This window comes from Meleagris gallopavo, chromosome 2 (genome assembly GCF_905368555.1).
Source record: "Meleagris gallopavo chromosome 2, MGAL_WU_HG_1.1, whole genome shotgun sequence".
Lineage (NCBI taxonomy): Eukaryota > Metazoa > Chordata > Aves > Galliformes > Phasianidae > Meleagris > Meleagris gallopavo.
The window spans coordinates 16460576-16480005 of record NC_139405.1 but is presented as its reverse complement, the minus strand read 5'-3'; the positions used below and the strand labels follow the sequence as shown (position 1 = coordinate 16480005).

The following is a 19430-nucleotide window of genomic DNA, read 5'->3' as shown; positions in this document are numbered from 1 at the left end:
TCACAGACAGGAAGCAGGAATTTAAGACTTTTTACAAAATTAAGCAAAGCTGAACGCATTTCCTTCAAAAAGGAACTTTTTAAACAAGATTCCTTCCTTGGGTATTAGTATTTTTTTCCGTAAGACAATGTCCTGTTCAGCATATGTATTCAACTACACTGCAGTATCAATTGTATGTTTGTTTTGAGACATGTATTTTTATATTTATGGAAAATTAAGTTTTATATTAGCTCATATTTTGAACTTTCAGACAGCACTAAGCTCTTGGCATTGAAACCTCTCCAGGATTTGTTGGATATGCTTTACTTCAAACAAAACAAACCCAAACAATACCAACAATAAAAATAAACAACTACAGTTTCAACACCAGAAATAATAAACCACAAGATCATATCTCAAAGCCACGTCACTGTTTTATAAATACTAGGTAATCATTATAAGCAGTTTCTCAATGAGCTAGCAACAAAAGCAATGAGTTTTTAATGTTTTAAATTTATTTTATCTATGCACACTATATACACTACAGTTTACCAAAATCTTTGCAAAAATCTTGGGTATTGTTTATTAGGTTTTTTTTTTCTTTAAGAAATTACCTGTAACTTTTGTTCCTATTACAAGGGGTAATGGAATTTCATCTGGAAGATCTTTGAACTGTGAAATATCTGCAACTTTACGCTGCTGCAAAAGTCTTATTTTCTGCCGCTTCTGTTTTAATGCTGATCTTTCTTCCTCAAAGAACGCAGAGGAGCACCTACAGTATGATAAGGTAAAAAACTATACTTAAATTCGACACTGAAGACATACATATACAAAGACATAGCAAACAAAAGAGCACAGTTTACAACTCAATGAGAATAATTGAAAAAGCTTGGAGAGAAGTGCTCAAGAGAGAAAGATTTTGGTGAACAGATTTAGATGGTCTGAGTCTCTGGAATTATTGCTCCTAGAGTAACAGTTTACTTAAAATTACAACAACAGAAAAAACAACAACAAACAAACCTAAACAAACATCAAACCATCCACAGAACAACCAGAAAGACTCAGGTATGCTGTTTGCATTAATATTTCAAAAGAGTACAACTTTTGAGGGCTTTTTCTGCTTACAGTGGTCCATCTGGCTTCACAACAAAGCTGAAGCAAGCCTCACATTCAGCCTATCCTGAACACCACTTCAATGCTTGTACTCAGGATTTACTGTAAGGTACCTGCCTGCCATCACCTACTGTACACAGTAGAACTCTTTGAAGGTTAAACTTAGTATGAAAGGACAGTAGACTCAACATAAAAGGGCATTTCCCCGTCTCTTCTACTTGCATTCATGCCAAGTACCTCTTAGACGCAGATCTCTATTATGTAGATTAATTGTTCTGACACTGATCACAGTACAGTATAAATTTGTTTGAACAGAGGTTCTCGTGTAAAATCAGATCATCTCTAACATTCATCTCTCCCTTTGCTTTGGTCTTACAATGTAATTCAAGAGATTGCAGACTTACAAGGTCCTTATTTGGTTTTGTTCATTTTCACTTTTAATCTCCTGAATAGGCATGATGCACGAGAATAATACTGAAAGCACAAAGTCATTGCTCCTATCTCTATGCCTTATTAATTAAGGAATCATTCCTGTGTGGACAACAGAAACCCTTTAAAGGAGTACAGATGCTATCACAGGTCTGCATAATTGCAGAAGCAGTTATTTATGAAATAATTTACTACAACTTTATTAATTGCTTTACTGTAGTCAAGTGCAATTTAAGCATTCTCTGTAGAACTTATTAGTTAAATATTGATCAGCGATCAATAAAAAGTGCTATTTAATGAGGTTATTTTAGACAACACTGATAGTTTCTCCACTGGTTCCCCATTCCATACCACCAACTATTTTCTTTTTAAAAACTCATAAAGATCTTGCTTAGTTATTTATCTCTCATGTCGTATTGAGCAGCCAGCTCCTCTATTTCCAAGTCTCCTTATTACTCTTATTATATGCTGAAATAAACATTCGTATGTTTTCTTCTGTATATCCCTCACTCAAACTGTTTCACAAAGCCACTTTGCTAATCTCCAAAATTTCTCTTTCTTGCAGTATGTATGATCACAAGAACTAAGCTGTCAATGTGCTGAGGCCATTTCCTTTTGCACTGACTTGCAGTTTTATACTTGCTTGTCCATGTGCATGCATCATGGCCTTTTGTCTTACACATAGTTTCAAAGTTACATGGGGAATGGAGTGTCTGTGTTGCTCAGGCAACTAGAATGCTGAAGGCATCTGGTCCAACTGCCCTGCTCAAGCAGGGACACTGAGAGCAGGTTGCCCATGACCATGTCCAGATGGCCTTTGAGCATCTCCAGGGCAGGAACTTCTCCTGGCAACCTGCTCCAGTGAAAAATAAAATAAAACAATTCCTTATGTTCAGAAGGCACCCTCCTGTGTTTGAGTTTGTGCCCACTGCATTTTCTCTAGACACCACTGAAAAAAGCCAGTCTCTCTCGTTTTTATATCCTCCCTTCACGTGTTTGTACACATAGATAAGATCACCCCCTGAACCTTTTCTTCTCCAAGCTGTAACGGTTCTGACAGTGGGTTTAAAAGTTATTTTATATATATTTTTATATACATATATAATTATATATATTTTATACATAAAGAATATGAATTCTTAAATAGAGGAAAAACTATGCTCTTCATTCAATACTGGATTCTTGTCTACAATGTCTGATATTGTATGACTGAGTTTTCCCCTCTTTGTTTTGGCAGCCAAGCCAGAAGAGGTTGAAAATCTAGAAAATAGTTTAAAGAAATGATACAATAAACGAGATGAAAATGTGCACTTGTTTTCCCTATGAAGAGGTACTTATTTCTAGAAAATACATAGTGGAAAACTGCCCTGCTTTCCATTCCAGGAAGTAATGCAACATAGAAGATGCAGTAATAATTTCAACATACCCTAGCTTATCACATATCCAGAGTGGGTAGAGAACATCTCAAGTACAAGCTTATGAGAATGGAGGGGTAAGAAGTGATGTATATGCTCAGAGAACACTACTCCACACACATTTGTTATCTACTATCCGTATGCAAAGTGATTCAGAAAAAAACAATTCAGGTAACATGAAAACTACGTGCAGTTATTAAATGAAAAGAAAAAAAAACTTACCTCCGCGGTTTTCCCATTAATCGTCTGATTTTTCCCCATTCAACTCTTGTCAATTTTCTGGTTTTCAGATTTGGAAAAGATTCCTTCAGGCATACACAGAAATCATTATCTCCTTCAAATAGTGGTCTGTTAAAATATAATTGGTTCTCTATTAACTACACTCAGTAAAGTTTTGTCAGAAGATTCTTAAAAAAAAAAATCATCATAAGAAATACATCAAAAATGAAAAGTACAAATACATATAAATAAAAAAAACCCTAATTCTATTTCAAGGATACATTTAATCTGAAATCAAGTCACTTGAAAACAAAAGACAGAAAGTTTCCAGGACTATTGTTCTGCTTGAGCCTTACTATGAATTATGTTTAAAAGTGTTCATCTGTCTTGCTACTATGGGGAAACACAGTCATTCTGCTTTGTAATGTGTATAAGAGCATCAAAAGAAACTTCAGCAAAGCCAACAAAATGTCATGGAGACACTGCACCCCACTGAAGGAAACCATTAAGATGCAGCAAGGTATTAAGAATAAAGGAAGGGACAATAGTCATTTGCAAGGTGATACTGAGGAATAGAAAAATAGTTCCTTTTTCATAAATTCATTCAATAATAAATCAGATTCTCAGAGGGTTCCCAAAATACAAGAAATTGAGCCAATTTGTCACTGTAGCTCTTCAGGACAGATATACATCATACCATGACTCCACAATGAAGCAGAGGATTACTACAATAGAAGTGAAAGTTCAGAGAACCTACCAACTTACGAACTTCTCTTAGATGCTATGATCTGTCATAACACAAAGATACACCTTGTGTTTATGACTGCATTTTACTTTGTAGTACTACATTCTTCTTGGCCTGAGGAAACAAGGGAGCTGCAATGGATATGCCTATCTAATAGCAGGTTAATCATTACAGACCATTGCAACTGGAATAGATCTCACCTGGTGAGAACAAAAGAAATGCATCCAAGATAAAGCCACTTTCCTCCATTCTCTGCAGGGCATTGGGATTTAAGAGTGGAAAGAAAAACTGCTAAAGATCATCAATCACGCTCAAAAAACAGATTAGGGAGTGCAGAAAAAGTTTTATTTTAATCAGATTTACTTTCAGTAACATAAGACATCCCTGTAAAGGAAAGCTTTTTAAAAGAAAGAGAAAGAGAAACAATCTGTATTTGATTTTTACTGTCACTTAATTCTAAGCAGGCAAACTGTAAGCCCACAGCATTTACAAGTCTGGAAGCTCTGGGAAATGGTGTAAGCCAACTGGAGCCCTCTGATCCCTGTAGTAGTAAGATGCTCTTTAGAAGTTTCCAACCATAACAAAGTCAGTGAAATTTTACAGAAAAATGGTCCTAAGTACAGCACTGTAGATAGAATCCAACTGAAACAGTTTAAATCACCTAATAATCTCACAGATGACATTTGCCAAGATTAAAGTATTTTACAAACTTCCAGCAAGTAAATGGCACTTAAATTGATGATAATTTAGGATAAGATTTGGTTAAAATATTGTAAGATGTGTAAAAAGCACCACATTTCATCAGTTGACAGCTCTATGCTTTAAACTTCACTATGGTTCATCTTGTCTAGATCTTATCACTCACAACAACAAAGTTTTTCTTCCATAGAAATGTAGTTTCTTAATAAATTAAACTATGATAATATCTTCACAGGATTGTAACTTAGCAGCATTACAAGCATACACTAATAATTATGAAATATATTTTTGGATTTATCTGCTAAAACAAATTCTTGTTTACTGATAGCCCTAAGGCTTCACAGACATTTGGGAATAAAAAGTTCTTGGACTGTTGTATAATAAAAAAAAGGAAAAAGAACAAAAAAGATTGTATATGTCATATACTAAAATTACTACTAAGAATAAGTAGAGTTTCCACTCCCTCCCTCCTGGGGAAAAAAAAAAAAGGAAAAAAAAAATGTAAAAACTACTTCTTTCAAAAGAACTAACTCCCACAGAAGATGAATTTAGAACAAACTGAAATGAACATGTAATTTTTCTGGTTGTGGTGAACAGATTTGAAAATGTTTTTCTGTAGCATTCTGATTGCACGCTAAAGTTAACAAAAAGAGCTGCAGCAATTCTTATTAAATTTGGAAACAAAAACAGTAATTAGTAATAAATTCTGGAAAAGAATGCTTGTTAACTCTGAAGGCATCCTTTAATTTATTCAACGCTAGTGATTCATATAATAGTTAATCCGTAACAATTTTTGCATTTCATTCCTTGATTAGGACTAAGTTAAAATGGTTCTTTTAAACCACTTTTATACCACCTTATGGTGTTAAGCAATAAAGTACCAAAGCCTGAAGCATAGACTTTGGAGACAACCTGGGAGATTAGGAGATCTAAGAAGATGCTGACATCTAGGGAAGAGCTGAACAGTCACAAGCCAGTAGTCTGTTTGCAATCACAATAAAAACAACAGGGATAACAGGGAAGAAATATACGTAATAAAAGTTTACAACTTGTAGGGAATGGGTATCTTCTGAAGAGGCAGCCTCCTTTCCATCTTCATTGTACACCACTGACCCAAGGGTTCAAAAAACATAAGTGTTCTGCTAACTTCATAAAGCTAAAAACAAATGAATAAAATCTTGCAACTGCTAGAGGCAGAGGCCATAAAAGAATTAATTATTTCCACGAGGAGACATTCCAAGAACTAAAAGAACTACCCAAGTAGGTTGCTCATGATAAAAAAGAAAAAAAAAAATCATTTTCAAGAATAAATTGTGGAGTGTCTAAACAGTATATGGAAATATACAGTTCAATTTCAGAAAACAACTTGTTTCTATACTAATAGAATATCTATATGCTTACACGAAGGACACATACTTATCTATATTAGAATAGAACCATTCATATATGCACCACTTGTGAGCTTTGGGAAGTTTGAGTAGGTTACGAAGCCGTAAGCCAATCTTCTGTGAAGCTTTCTTGTCTGGTGTTGACATCGTTGTATTAAACTTCTGTATAGCAAAATAAAGGAAACAGTTAAACAGTCTACTGTTCTTCAATACTCAAATAATGTAACTAGATTTTCTTGATACAAGTTCATACATTAACAATTGCTACATTTTAATTCCACATATTGTTACATGAAATTTTTTTGTTGTTGCTGCAAATCTGTAATAAACCTTACTGCACTTTATCAGCAACACAATCAAACAAAACAGATAGCAAACTTTAGCAGTGATCCTGCTAAAATTATCAACAAATTATCTTCGCACAAAGCTCTTCTAAGGAAAGCTTTTTCCAACACTGAAACTACATTGCTAATAACAGTGTTGGTACTGAAGTACACACAGGCCTCAAATGTTTGAGGCTCTACAGAATAGTCTCAAGTTGGCATATGTGATCTGGTAGCTCAAATGCCAGCAACATCAGTCACCTCATCTACCCTACTGCTTCTACTCTTGATAACTCTTAAACTTAAGATGAAGCTAGCACAATAATGTCAAAGCCCCGAGCAGAGCATCTACTTTTTGAAAAGCTGGAAGAGTACCTAGCATGGACATAAGCAATCAAGTTTAAACTAAGTTTGACAGCTATTTTATAAATTGCAGAAAGGCACTGTCTTAGATCGCATGCATAATCTAAGAACTGTTTAAAGAAGACTAGGAAAATAGCTCTGTAATTTCCTTACAGGGATGGCTATCTTGACTAACAGAAAGAAAAGCTTCCTGAAAACTAACAGCTTTTCAAGAACATTAGTTTAACTGGGTCCCTATGTCATAATTAGTTGTTATCCTTTCCCAAACGCTCACAAATGATCTTTAGCAGCAGCAATAACAAAATAAAGCACAAGGTAGGCACCTTGCAGGAAAAAACTGGGAGGAAACAACCTGTTATGCCTTGTACATACAGCCCCCCTTTCTTCCATTGGAACTCAAAGAAACAAAGGCTAGCACAATGTTAAGATCCATGTGTTAAAGCAGCTATAGGCTCTCATAAAGGTTTTTCTAGCAATCGTGGGACCTCCAACATTGAAGAACAAATGAACTAGGCACAGGACATTATCCAGGCCTTTCGACTGTTAAGAAATCATAGTAACAAAAGAGAGAAACGTCTTTGACAAAACAAATCCAGCAAAACAGCAGTTACTAAGTCTTCCCCATTCTACACAGCACAGTACGGTTCACAAGGTGCACATTCAAGTACTACTTGTTCAGTGTGGCAATCTAGGCTCACAAGGTGATGGTACACAGAGAAGTGATTTGGATGACAGAAGTGTCAGAGAGCCAATTCTTTGAAACTAAGAAATGCTGCCTGGTTTAACACAGCAAATAAAGGGCAAGAAAAATAACTGCTACTCTTTTGTGCTATACCAAGAAGCAGACAATCAAGCAATGGAGCAGATAAACAAGCTATCTGAACTGGAGGATGGCATCATTTCAGGACAAAGGTAGAGATGGCTATGAATATATTGAAGGCTGTAACTCTACAGCAAGTTTCCTAACTACTGAAATATATTAATTTATATAGAAGTCTTCTAAATGATGTAATCTGGGGAAGAACCCTAGCCAGTTTTTAACTGAAGCGGAATAAATTTGTGCGGGAGTAAGATATGCTGTATCTCTGAACTGCTTTCTAGCTCTGTATTCTTATGTCCAGCATCAAAAAGAACAAGCACTCTCATAAACAATCGTAGGAACTTCTTATGATGAAGAAAATACAAATGTGGTTTGAATTGAGGCTTACTCCTAGCAACATCTTTCCTCACAGGCATTTTCACAGACAGATAGTGCAACTTGAAAAGCAAACATATTCTATTCTTCAACTAAAACAGATGGGCATGTTCCCATTTTTGGTAAAAATATCTGCATACATGTAGGTACCTGTGGAACCATCACAACCTTCTGATTTCTTTTGGGTGACCTTGTGTTTATTTGTCTGTCATCTTCTTCACAGAAGAGTCGACTCCGTTTTGAATTTCTGAAGGGCTGCACATATCAAAATTGAGAATGAATTATAAGAAAAAAATAAAAACAGATTTCTCTGTTCATGCACGGTATTCAGTGAGAGAAATGGAATGCCTTTTCTCTTGCCACCTACTAGTTTTAAGGCACAAGGAATTTAAGGTCAAGGCTTTCCAGTGCTAACTATTATCCATTACCATGCTGCTGGCCCAGTCCCAGGCAAGAATTTAGAACTTAACTCCCACTTGTATCCAGATGAGTTAGATGTCTGAACACTTGTATATCTAAGCTTAATGCATTACTTATGTTGGTTATAAACAACTCTCTTAAACAGTTTGTTCTAAATTTTTGGTAAAACAAATTGTCTAAACTGTGTTTTTGGTATGCTCTCATAAAAAAATATTAGCTGTATACATATTTTTTCAAGGATCATACGGGCCTATTATTTTACTATTATTATTTTTAATTTATTGGAAGTACCTACACTGGAGAATTTTAAGTTCACATCTGAAGAACGTAAAGCTTGTATAAGTTATCAAGCTATCAGATACGAGAAGAAATTAGAAATTATGCTGACAAAAATTTACTCATGCTAAGAGGTTATAACCCAAAAAGAATGAGAAGGCTGACTAAAAAATATACTGTAAATGTGTGTTAGGAAGCTTGTCCCTCCTTTCTAACACTTCTGTTTAGTTATTCCTCAACTCTACAGCAAAAATTTTGAGTTTTCAATGAGGTCAAAACAACAATCTCTGACTGGCTGTCAGTACTGAAAGCAAGAAGCTTTCCCTTCCATGAAAATTGCAGCAGGAGCCAGTCATAATTGAAGTGTCTCTCCTTTGCAGAATTTCAGGGCTGCACCATAGTAATTCAAACTATTAACAAAGGTTGCGAATAAAGGTCGAACAAATGAGGATATCACTTCTGCCAGTAGAAGTGGTGGAATGCTGCAAATTGGTATTGGTATGAAATCTGTAGCTCCCACTATGTGAAGAATATTAACAGCAAAAGTAAGTCCCCAGTAGCAATCATAAAATAAATCAAGAAAGAAAAATAAAATTTCACTAACAAGCATTTATATATGAGAAATTTATTTAATAAGCTTGTAACTGATTAAAATATCTATCTGAAAAGACACGTTCCTAATTAAATAAATCAGTAGTAGCAAAAAATTGGCTTGTCCCATGCCATGAGAACAGCTGGTGCTTTCCCAGAGAAGTGTGTTTTCCCCTTGCAGTTGGATAATAGTTCTGTATATGTACTGGACACCTAAGCACATTGAAGAAGGAAACTCCCATTTCTTATACACTTTATGAATCAAGAGAGAGACAAACATTGAACAGAGAACTATATATTAGCATGGTACCTGAACAGTGCCCACATCATATTATCAGTGATTAGTTTACCATGTTAATTGTTCTGGATATTGTTTCTCTGTCTTCATGTACACGTGTTGATTTTATTTCTTCAAATCTGACAACTTACTAAATCTTAAAAACAATATTAGATTTAAATTATAATGTCTTTATATTCTTTTATACCATTTTTGTTTAACTCGACAACCTATCAGCCTAAAAAAGGAAGGTCAGAACTACTCTAACATTTGAGCATGGAAAGAAATCACAATCCTGTTTCAATAAAAACTCTTATTATGTTACTAAATTATTTTTTTTTTCCTTTTTCTTTTTTTTTCCACCTTAATCACATCATCTGGCTACCTGATTTGGGGTCAAGTTCTCTAGGATATTTTCTATTAAATTTCAGTATTTATGTTTGAGATGCTGGTTCCAGAACACCTGTTTTTCACTTGCAAATGTCTGTACAGCAGTACTTGATGATGATTACCAGATTAAAATCATGTGCCGATATAGGAACAAAAATACTCCACCTAGAAAAAACTTAAAAGTTCCTTCAACTTTCCGCTAAGGCTACGTTACTGCAATAGAACTGCTTTCCAATCCTCAATAAAAGCTATCAAGTTCTATTCCAAGGAACCACCCAAAAGTTTTACAGTCTGGATTAGTGACGTCAAACACCAGAATAAAATAACAGCTGTCAAAAAGAAACAACATCCACCTTAGCTAAATAGGTCAGGCATTTTGGGAAAGACTTTTCAATCAATAGCACAACCTAAAGCTTCTAGTGTACAGGGGTCTCAAAATAGTATAGAAGACAACAAAACATGTTGTCATAACCTGTTCTATGCAGCACGCGCCATTACTAACATATTAATCTATCCTCTGACCCACGTCCCAGCTTTATATAAAATACTGAGTTAAATTCAAAGTTTGACTCCTTATTTTTGATATCTAGAGTACTTAGAGACAGACAAAGTTTTGATATTATAGTTTTTTGATAATGTTATAGCTAGTGACTTCTGTTGTTTAGAGCATATTATCTTTTAAATTGCCAGTAAAGCTTGTTTCTGTGAGAAGATAACCATTCCTGGGACACAGCTGGAAACTGTCATGATCTCTGTCAGGAAGTCAGGGCCATAGCAAAGTTCCAGCCACTGCCTGGAGCTGCATTTTGTAGACTTTTGTGGTTCCCCAGCATAAGCACTCAGCAATGTGTGTATATACATCTCCATGAATCCTCCCAAAACAAATACTTTCTCTGAGTAAGATTCTCTCCACAGGGAGAAAAAAAAATATCACTGAACAAACTAGGTGACAGATGTTAGTCACACTGCTTTAATGCACTACTAGATACTGCTCAGTATTTTGGTTGCATGCAGAGCTGGCAAATGCAATAGTTTCCAAACATAATTCTCCACTTCAAATAAACAAGCACTTCACAATAAATAAATTATAATTTGAATTTAAAAAAAAAAAAAAAAAAGGTGAGAGCTGGAAAGTTGATTGTAATTACTCTGGAAGAAGGTGGCATCAAAAAAGTGTAGGAGAAAGATCTGCATAGCAATTGAGAGAGTATTTCATACACTCTTCAGTCTGTAGTAAGAAGAGCACACTAACACACATGCAGACAAACCAGGTATTGGAGCTGCTGGCAAAACCAAACCAAACATCAAAGAGCTAGGTAAGGTTGAGAACACCTAGACTAATCAAGAAAAGGTTGAACTCGATACAATGGGGAAATAAGTGACAATGGAATATTTCAAACAGAGAGGGGGAAATGGTCAGCCTAAACAATGGCCACATGATCTTGGAAGATTCAGGCTCTTTGACTTTTACTTCCCTACACCAAGGACGTTCTTTAACTCAAGCTCCTCTTATGAGCCCTCTCAGAGTGCTGCAGAACATTTCACAGACATCCCTTCATCTTTATTAAAATATCCCCCTCAGAAGGCACAAGGATGGAAGTGACATTTCCCCTTCTTTTTCCTTACGTGTCAGTTCCGAGCCTAACTTAGAAATGAGATATTTCATGAGATTAAAAAAATGGCCAATGAGAGAAAATGATTACCAGCTATCTTGAACAAGGTCAGCAATTTAATTTGTTTGCTTATTCATTTATAAAAAATGCTTTCAATTCATATTGGAACCTCATAGGCTGCTTGTGAAGCAGAAAGTTTAACATTCTGAGATTATGAAACTATGAATTCTCAGCCAAATTTTTTGATGCATTTGATCAACTTCATCGTATTTTGCCAATCCAAAAGTTATCTTTTTATTGCTTCTTACCATTTCCACAGTAGAGCCAACATTCTTGCTTTTCCAAATGGGAGTTTTCTGCAGTGAATTATATTTTTCATTCCACGTATTGGACAAACTTCCCTCTGTTGTGAGGAATTCATGTCATTAATACATAAACATTATATAAACGTATATATGCATATATACTTAGAAGTATTAACTACTATCTGAAACCTAGTGTAACATCTGAACATCAGTTAAAAAAGGAGAAACGTGAAAAGAACTTCATTATTTCTGAAACAAAGTTTAGATTTCATAAAGCCTCCTTTGGTGAAATCAGTTACTTCCATTACTTCCCCCGTCAGGGTAACAGGCTAAAACTGAATCTTGGGGAAAATAAAGTGATTAAGCAGGTGCAAACCAACAAGTAAAACAAAATCTAAGTGAAACAAGCTATGTTAATTAAAAGATTCAGCAAACCATGTCATCTTCCTCGTGTAGTACAAGCCTCATAATATGTAATGAAACTTCTCTATTGTTAGGCAGATTTTAAGTATTCAGTTGTCTGTAACGCTCATGAAGACAATTTCAAAGAAAAGAAATAGATTTTTGAGTTAGCCTACAACTTGCTGACAGAAAACACAAAGAGATCATGAATTTCCTTCCTAATGTAAAATTTGTCACATGTATAGATCTCACCAAGAATCCTTCTCCTATCTCATCCTCCAGAGAGGAAAAATTACCTCAATTTTCTCATCAAAGCTGCCGCATAAGCAAGTAACACTGTTCAGGAATGCCATCCAGAAGAACAGCGTCTGAACACATCACAGCACACACAGTTTCAACCACTAAGTGTTACCAGTCTACAGAGTTAACTAGTAAGAACAACAAAACTAATGATATTTTAAGAAAACACAACAAAACATCAAAATCAAATATTCTTCAGTGTTATGTTCTTCATGTTTTAGAGCCAGAAATTAAGCACACATGAAAGTCAGAGTGGGTGTTTCATTTGCCCATGTAAATAGCACATTATCTTCTTACCTTTCAAGCTCACAAGTGCTTTTGCTGAAGAACCTGAAATATATCAGAAAATCCACATAAACAATTTTGAAGTATACAACTTATTCATTCTTAATTCTTAGGAAGAAATGAGAATATTAAAACTTTCACTGTTGAATGAGTGAACTCAAGACACCTCCCACTGCACCAAGGACAGTATTAGATGATTATGACCCAATAAAATTCTTTTTGTTCTTCCTTTAGCTTCACACTTACAGAATTGTTTCAGATGCTAAGCACTTTCATTCACCATAGCAGCTTCTCAACAGGCTTAACGTCCAAATAACACACAGGTGCAACTACATTACATGATTTACTAGGATATAGTAAGTAACTTTCTTTTAATCATCTGACTAATTCAAAATTCTTCCATGCCAAAAGTGTCCACACAAGAAGTAGTCTGTGTGTGCTAAGCTTGGATCAAAAGCAGGTGGTCAGATAGCCAGTTGCCCCCAGTAGTACCTCCTTGCAGCAGATTCAGGCATTAGAAATGTAGACACAATCCTTGCTTTGTTTTCAAACTGTGTAGTGCATCCATCAGAACTTCACTGCTCCCCTTGAATGGCATCTGTAAGATCTCTGCAGTGGTTCTGGGTGAGAAAAGTAAAAGCTAGGCCTCACCACTGTCCTCATGCTCTGCAGTCAGCAAATGGCTCTCTAAGAAGAAAACGTTGGAAGCACTTACATTAGGAGAAGACAAAGGGAAAGATATTTCTGCTTGAAAGTGCTTCCAGAACTTCACGGCTTCCTCTCAAATCAACCTTACCTTCCCACTTATGTCCCACTGTTGCAATCTTTCCTTCTAGCACTGCTTCCTCCTCTGCCTCCTCACTTTCCCCAGGTCCTTCCTTCAGCTTCTCACAAACTGCAGTTCCAGAGAGAAATTTTTACTCCAAAGGTCTGGAAATCCCTTTACTTGTGACTCTTCTATTTCTGTGCCCTAAGCCCACTAACTTCATAATGCCAGAGATCCTTGCTTCAGGAGGACATATTACAAGGAACATCACAGAGCCAAAAATGAAATATTGCCCCTTTCCAAGAGAACAAAGTATTTTGGCTTGGGGTGGGCTGTTGGAAGTGAACACAGGAAGAGTGAGGACAGGAAAAAAAAGAAAAAAAAGAAACAAAAAACAACCACTTGCATTCCTTATTCTTTCAGTGTTTGCTGACAACACCTGTTTGAGTTTGGGCAATGAAACAGAACTAGCTTTCACTCATTGGTGGTTTGGAAGGCCCCTCTCCCAGTTTCTTCCAAGCTGCTCAACTGCAAGGTAACAGACTTGGGCTACGCTGTTGCCCTTCCTGCACATTTCTTTCACAGGTGAAGTAAACTTTGACAGCTTGAATCACAGATTGATGGAATCGCCAAGGCTGGAAAAGACCTCCAAGATCATATAGTCCAACCATCCACCTACCACTAATACTACTTCCCCACTAAACCAAATCCCTTAGGGCAACATCTGAACATTCCTTGAACACCTAAAGGGATGATGACTCCACTACCTCCCTGGGCAGCCCATTCCAGCACCTGACCACTCTTTTGGAGAAGAAATGTTTCCTAATATTCCAACCTATGTTGAACCTCCTATGGCACAACTTGAGGTCATTCACTCTCATCCTATCGCTAGTTATCCAGGAGAAGAGCCTGAACCCCACCTGGCCACAAGCTCCTTTCAGGCAGACGTAGAGAGCAATAAGGTCACCCTGAACGTCTTTTCCAGATTGAACAATCTCAGTTCCCTGAGCTGCTCCTCATAAGACTTGTGCTCCAGACCCTTCACAGCCCTTTTCTGGACACGTTCCAGGGCCTCAGGGACATTCCTGAGAGGCCCAGCGCTGAACACAGCACTCAAGGTGCAGCCTCACCAGAGCTGAGTACAGGGGGACGATGCCCTCCCTGCTCCTGCTGGCTGCACTATTGCAGGATGCCATTGGCCTTCTTGGCCATACTGCTGGCTCATGTTCAGCCGAGTGTCAGCCAACACCCCCACATCCATTCTTCTACACAGGTCCTTCAGCCACTCTACCCCAAGCCCGTAACATCGCCTGGGGTTGTTGTGACCAAAGTGCGGGACCCAGCACTTGGTTGCGTTGAACTCCATCCCATTGGCTTCAGCCCATCCATCCAGCCTGTCCAGATACTGTCCTTCCTACTCCCCAGATCAACACTTCCTCCCAACTTGGTGTCAATTGCAAACTTCCTGAGGGTGCACTCAATCCTCTCATCCAGATCATCAGTAAAGCTATTAAACAGGACAGGCCCCAATACTGACCCCTGGGGAACACCACTGGTGACCGATCGCCTGCTGGATGTAATTCCATTCACCACCACTCTTTGGGCCCAGTCCTCCATCCAGCAAAGAGCCACAGGCTGCCAATTTCTCAGTAACAATAACTGGAAGACAGTGTCAAAGGCTTTGCTGCATTATAGGTAGAGTACAGCAACAGCCTTTCTCTCATCTACCAAGCAGGTCACTCGCTCATGGAAGGATCAGGTTGGTCAGGCAGAACCTGCCTTGGAGACATAAAAGTGGCTGGTACAGGAACTTGCTTCTGTGCTGACCTGGTTCCAAGTGGATTCACCTCTTGTAACTGAGGAGTAGCTTTGTATCACAAAGATATTACAGGGTAAATTAAAGCCATCGTATATTTTCTGATCTAGGTGAGTTTGAAGTAAAACTGAAATATTTTAATGTAACAAATTGAAGAAAATATCTAGTTTAAAGCATTAGAATAAATGTAGAAAATCAAAATGACAACAGAGATGTGTAACTAAGCTTAATTTTACTGACAATAATTTGATGCATAGATTTTCTTGTCAAGTTTTCTTGTCTTATCAAACTTCAAGGAAAACAGTCCAATCCCTTCTATTTTCCATTTAGTTTGGCAGTATTTCATGTTCAACCAGGGACACAAAAACTGAAAGTAGGATGACCTTCTGAGTAGTAACAGGTTTCAACAAAACACACCCAACGTTTAATACAGATAAAAACATTTCAGAAACCATAAAGATCACTATTGTTCAGAATAGACTAAGTTTTCTGAAACAATTCTAATTTTCGGTCACAATAATTACTGGATTCATACTATCACAACCCCACATTAAATTGGGGCTAATTTTGTACACTACTTCTGTTCTGAATACAATTACATAATCGCTGGCAGCCTTTTTAATCAGCATTTTAATTACAGAGATAAAAGCAGAACACACACATACGCTTGAATGTAAATACCTATTATGACAAGCAGGCAGATTTCATTTGTGCGAACATTAAGCACTTCACAAGAAATGGGTGGAAGCAAAGAAAGAAGGCCTACGCATCACATAGGATGTTGCGACCAAAATCTATTTCCAGGTCCTCCAGGTTCACTGCATCACGGAGGTGACTAATACTGGAAATAAGACAGCTTTGGGATGAAGCATGGCAAAATTCACAACTGCTGCCAGGGAGGTGGTGGAGTCACTGTGCCTGGGGGTGTTCCAAGAAACATGTAGATGTGGTACAAAGGAACGTGGTTTAGTGGGGAACATTGGTGTTAGGTGGACAGTTGGACTAGATTATTTTAGAGGTCTTTTCCAACCTTAATGATTCTATGATCGTTAAGGTCTCTTCCAACCTAAGCCATTCTGTGATTCTAGGAATATCACTGTGATTCAGTATGAGAAGCTGTGAATGCTCCAATGTAGATTTTCAATACTAGCATTAAGCAAAACAACTTCTCAATAATTATCCTTTTATTTTAAATAGGAACACAGACAAAAGCATTAAATTTGTGAAAGACCCTTCAGACACCCTTTCAAATAACGAATTTGTAACAGCTGATTATATTTTTGAAAACAAAAGTTACAAGTGACCCAAGTGATGTTCCACAGCTACTGATTTTAGTGGTACATGAGTACAAAGAGGTGCTCCAAGAGCATATCTAAATCAATATAGGCAATTATATCATTTAGATAAGTAATAATATAATAAGAAAACTTTCCTCATCAGATTGTTAAAACATTTTCTACATTTGGCACAGGTGAGCATTTATTTCATTGCTGGTTGCAGGAAAATCCCTAAAGCCCATGTCAACAAGCTACACTACTGGCTCTAAAAATGGTGTGGCTAAGGAAACTTGTGGAGAAGGGAAAAACACAAGCCTTTATTACAGGTTGAGTCATTAATCCTCCTAGACATCATTCATCTACACAAGCACAGTGTGACTTGTTTTATCAAAGGAAACACCTCAAATGAATGCCCGCTAAAACAGTAGCTCATTCAGGAAAGCTTAGAAAATTAAAACACACCACACAAAACCCTGAGTTTCAAAGCTTAAAAGCTCCCCAAAACCTCAGGTAACAACAGACCACTAACTTTTAGCTTCCAGTATGGATGGATCAGCATTCTCCTCATGTTATGAGCCTACTAATCAAACTGACATTTGCATATTTCCAAATCCTAGTTTAACTCGGGGTAGAAGGCAATTTTTTCAGCCTTGTGAATCCTTTTACAGGACTTGTGCAGAGAATAACCACAATGCCAAAGCATTTGTTTTAAAAACACTGCATTCTCATGTTGGGCAACACATATCATACCATGGTAATAGACAGTTCTGAAGGCAAGCTGTTCAAAACGATTGCTGTGGGTACTGTTCAGCAGCCACAAAACATGTCTTGTGCCCTTTCCCAAGTGCTGTAATCTCAAGGCTCTGTTGAGTTTTTGCCTCAAATGCCCAGAGTGGAGCCAGGCTCATGGCTGCTTTGCCCTGGGGATGGAAAACCAAAGTGGTGAGAGGTATGCTCCATCTCTCCTCCGGCAGCTGAGGGAAGTGTCAGAGCAGAACAACTGGCTATGCAGGGAAGGGTGCTTGGAACCATGGCTGGAAAATGCCGAGAGCAAAGATGATGATTTCTGCCTTAAATACGACCCCGTGCTGCACCTTCCATCTGTGGGATAAAAGATGCTCATCCCCTTCCCTTCTGTCTATGCTAAAACACAAGACCCTACAAACTGTATTAGTAACATCTACCAATACAGATTTGGCAACACACTACCACTGTCAGTACTTGCATTGCACAAGGTTAACACTGTGCTACCTCCTGCTATCACATTCTGGCTCTGATTCACCTGTAGCTTGCCAGTGTTTTTCTGTGTGCATCACAACCACAGCACTCAGCAGCAGCTCAGTGGCTCGCTCACTCATCAGCCCCATGCTGATGACCCCATACAAGCTTGGCATACCTGTATTTCTTCAGAGATGGCATCTCACTTCCATGGAACCCATTCTGAGGGCTTACTAGTGCACAGGAATGCAAAAATACATAGCTGTGTGCCAGGACTAACCCTGTCTGCTAACCACATCTGCACATTTTGTGCTGGATCATCGCCTCACCTCAGCTTTACTCCATGTACTTTAAAACCAAGCAATTCACAAGTAAGGTTGTATTACTAGAAGCAAGAGACAAGGCAGCATTATTTACACTTCAATACAATCAACTGCTTTTCCCTTCTGAGAGTAAGAGAAACAGCCATCTGGCTTGCACAGTACAACTGCCCACTGCTTACCCCCGCTGCAGAATCACCAGGAGACAAAGGGAGAAAAAGGAACTGACTAAAATTAGTCACCCATTGGGCATCAACCCAACTGTCTGAAGAAACAATTCTGTCTTCAAAATATAAATCCAATGATCAGTATTTAAGGTAATTCTGCATATTTTAATATTCTGGAATTTTTCAGTGACAGATTTTGCTATAGAAATGCTCTTTCTTCACAGGACTTTCTGCACACAGTGTTACTGTTTCCCTCTCCCCTTTGCAACACCAGTGAGAAAAGGCTTCAACTCCTTCAAATGCATGTTAATTCATATACTGCCACCTTTTTGGTTGTTGAGGTGGTTGGTGTTAACTCTCTCCTGGGTTAAGAAGTACCCACTGCCCAGTTGTGTTACACAACTTGCCAGAAGGCAGCAGGTGCTACCAGAACACTGGCACAAGCTCCACTGAATCAGATTTCCAATTTGAAAGTGAAGCTGCACAGTCTTACCATGTTACAAAATTTCATTTCTCTTGTCACTGTGTTTAATTAGAATTACATGTGAACACCCAGTTACAGCCCACTGTTGACTACAATCTACACTGGAGAAGTCACAAGGATCACACTTAAGCCAGTCATGAGCTATCCTAACATTTCAGACACTTATCTTTATAGCACTACGGAAGATTCCAAACACAATTTTGTGATGTTCATTCTAATTAATCCTTACAAACTAAGTTGTATACATATGAAGATGGTGTGAAATCAACCTAGAATGAAAATACAAGCTTGGTCTAAGAATTGAATAGGAAACAAAAGATCCAGATATAGCGATAGTTACAGCGTAACTGGAAAACATCCAGTTCACCAAAAGTAGAAGGAATAGGAATGGAAGCACAAGACATACTTTTGGAAACTTCCACATTTCTATTAGCTCACCAGCACTCCATAAAACATGAAGGTCCCTCTCTGTCCAATGAAAACAACTAAAAAACCCCTACTTGCACTAAACAGAGGCTTCTACTGCACTGACCTTGCTCCTAAGGTCTGTATTTACCCCTGACCTTCACAAATACAGGCACTGTGTGTCTGCTCCACATGCCAGGCAGACTCAGTGACAGCCACACCCCGGGTAAGGGCTTGTACTACAGCACAA

At 37.6% G+C, this 19430-nt stretch overlaps 1 protein-coding gene across 4 annotated transcripts in view; it reads right to left on the bottom strand.

Moving 5' to 3' along the window:
- The window catches only part of LIN9 (lin-9 DREAM MuvB core complex component), a 35786-nt gene that overhangs the window by 12706 nt on the left and 3650 nt on the right, over window positions 1-19430 (bottom strand). Inside the window, exons 1-7 of one of the 4 annotated variants that reach the window (XM_010706658.4) lie at window positions 13220-13402; window positions 12740-12772; window positions 11744-11838; window positions 8019-8123; window positions 6016-6149; window positions 3159-3284; window positions 594-751 (exon numbers count right to left, since the gene is read on the bottom strand). In XM_010706658.4, coding sequence (XP_010704960.1) covers window positions 594-751; window positions 3159-3284; window positions 6016-6149; window positions 8019-8123; window positions 11744-11746 — 526 coding nt within the window. In that variant the 5' untranslated portion in view covers window positions 11747-11838; window positions 12740-12772; window positions 13220-13402. Of the gene's footprint in view, window positions 1-593; window positions 752-3158; window positions 3285-6015; window positions 6150-8008; window positions 8124-11743; window positions 11839-12739; window positions 12773-13219; window positions 13403-19430 lie in introns of those variants that run through there. The other 3 variants (XM_085219131.1, XM_085219132.1, XM_019612634.3) reach the window with 3 other exon arrangements.